At 44.3% G+C, this 1804-nt stretch overlaps 1 protein-coding gene across 1 annotated transcript in view; it reads left to right on the top strand.

The window, feature by feature from the left end:
• The window catches only part of LOC112072588 (endothelin receptor type B), an 11028-nt gene that overhangs the window by 6734 nt on the left and 2490 nt on the right, over positions 1–1804 (top strand). The window contains exon 2 of the mRNA XM_070439853.1: positions 478–579. Coding sequence (XP_070295954.1) covers positions 478–579 — 102 coding nt within the window. The remainder of the gene's footprint in view (positions 1–477; positions 580–1804) is intronic.

The raw sequence follows: 1804 nt of genomic DNA, 5'->3' as shown, positions 1-1804 counted from the left end.
CCCGGGGTCCGCTGCGAGGGTCCCCGTCCGGGGTCGGCGGCGAGGGTCCCGCAACAAGAACCGCCACCGCGGTGAAATGCCCACCCTGACTCTCCCCTATAGGTTCAGGTTTGCGGCCGGAGTCCTTAGAGGGACAGAGGGACCAACCTCTTTATTTGTGTTACTATCCTGCAGTTTCCCCTATCTTTAGTTGTTACTTTCCTGCAGTTTCCCCTATCTTTAGTTGTTACTTTCCTGCAGTTTCCCCTATCTTTAGTTGTGTTACTTTCCTGCAGTTTCCCCTATCTTAGTTGTTACTTTCCTGCAGTTTCCCCTATCTTTAGTTGTGTTACTTTCCTGCAGTTTCCCCTGTCTTTAGTTGTGTTACTTTCCTGCAGTTTCCCCTATCTTTAGTTGTTTATTTTCCTGCAGTTTCCCCTATCATTAGTTGTTACTTTCCTGCAGTTTCCCCTATCATTAGTTGTTACTTTCCTGCAGTTTCCGGAGCTGCCAGAGTCGCCCTCCAGCCCGGAGCTGCCAGAGTCGCCCTCCAGCCCGGGGTCCGCTGCGAGGGTCCCCCGTCCGGGGTCGGCGGCGAGGGTCCCGCAACAGAACCGCCACCGCGGTGAAATGCCCACCCTGACTCTCCCCTATAGGTTCAGGTTTTGCGGCCGGAGTCCTTAGAGGGACAGAGGGACCAACCTCTTTAGTTGTGTTACTATCCTGCAGTTTCCCCTATCTTTAGTTGTTACTTTCCTGCAGTTTCCCCTATCTTTAGTTGTTACTTTCCTGCAGTTTCCCCTATCTTTAGTTGTGTTACTTTCCTGCAGTTTCCCCTATCTTTAGTTGTTACTTTCCTGCAGTTTCCCCTATCTTTAGTTGTGTTACTTTCCTGCAGTTTCCCCTTTGTGTTACTTTCCTGCAGTTTCCCCTATCTTTAGTTGTGTTACTTTCCTGCAATTTCCCCTATCATTAGTTGTTACTTTCTTGCAGTTTCCCCATCTTTAGTTTTTTACTTTCCTGCAGTTTCCCCTATCTTTAGTTGTGTTACTTTCCTGCAGTTTCCCCTATCATTTAGTTGTTATTTCTGCAGTTTTCCCCTATCTTTAGTTGTGTTACTTTCCTGCAGTTTCCCCTATCTTAGTTGTGTTACTTTCCTGCAGTTTCCCCTATCTTAGTTGTTATTTTCCTGCAGTTCCCCTATCTTATGTGTTACTTTTCCTGCAGTTTCCCCTATCTTTAGTTTGTTACTTTCCTGAGTTTCCCCTATCTTTAGTTGTGTTACTTTCCTGCAGTTCCCCTATCTTTAAGTTGTGTTACTTTCCTGCAGTTCCCTTATCATTAGTTTATTTTCCTGCAGTTTCCCCTATCTTATATGTTTGTTACTTTCCTGCAGTTTCCCCTATCTTTATTGTTCATTTTCCTGCAGTTTCCCCTATCTTTAGTTGTTATTTTCCTGCAGTTTCCCTATCTTTAGTTGTTATTCCTGCAGTTTCCCCTATCTTTAGTTTGTTACTTTCCTGCAGTTTCCCTATCTTAGTTGTTATTTTCCTGCAGTTTCCCTTCTTTAGTTTGTTTACTTTCCTGCAGTTTCCCCTATCTTAGTTGTGTTACTTTCCTGCAGTTTCCCCCTATCATTATTGTTATTTTTCCTGCAGTTTCCCCTATCTATTTGAGTTCGTATTTCCTGCAGTTCCCCTATCTTTAGTTGTGTTACTTTCCTGCAGTTTCCCCTATCTTTAGTTGTTTACTTTCCTGCAGTTCCCCTATCATTAGTTTGTTATCGTTCCTGCAGTTTTCCCCTTATCTTTAGTTGTTTGATTTC

Source organism: Salvelinus sp. IW2-2015, unplaced genomic scaffold (genome assembly GCF_002910315.2).
Source record: "Salvelinus sp. IW2-2015 unplaced genomic scaffold, ASM291031v2 Un_scaffold1971, whole genome shotgun sequence".
NCBI lineage: Eukaryota > Metazoa > Chordata > Actinopteri > Salmoniformes > Salmonidae > Salvelinus > Salvelinus sp. IW2-2015.
Note: the sequence above shows the minus strand (reverse complement) of the source record. Positions and strands in the feature narration are given on the sequence as shown.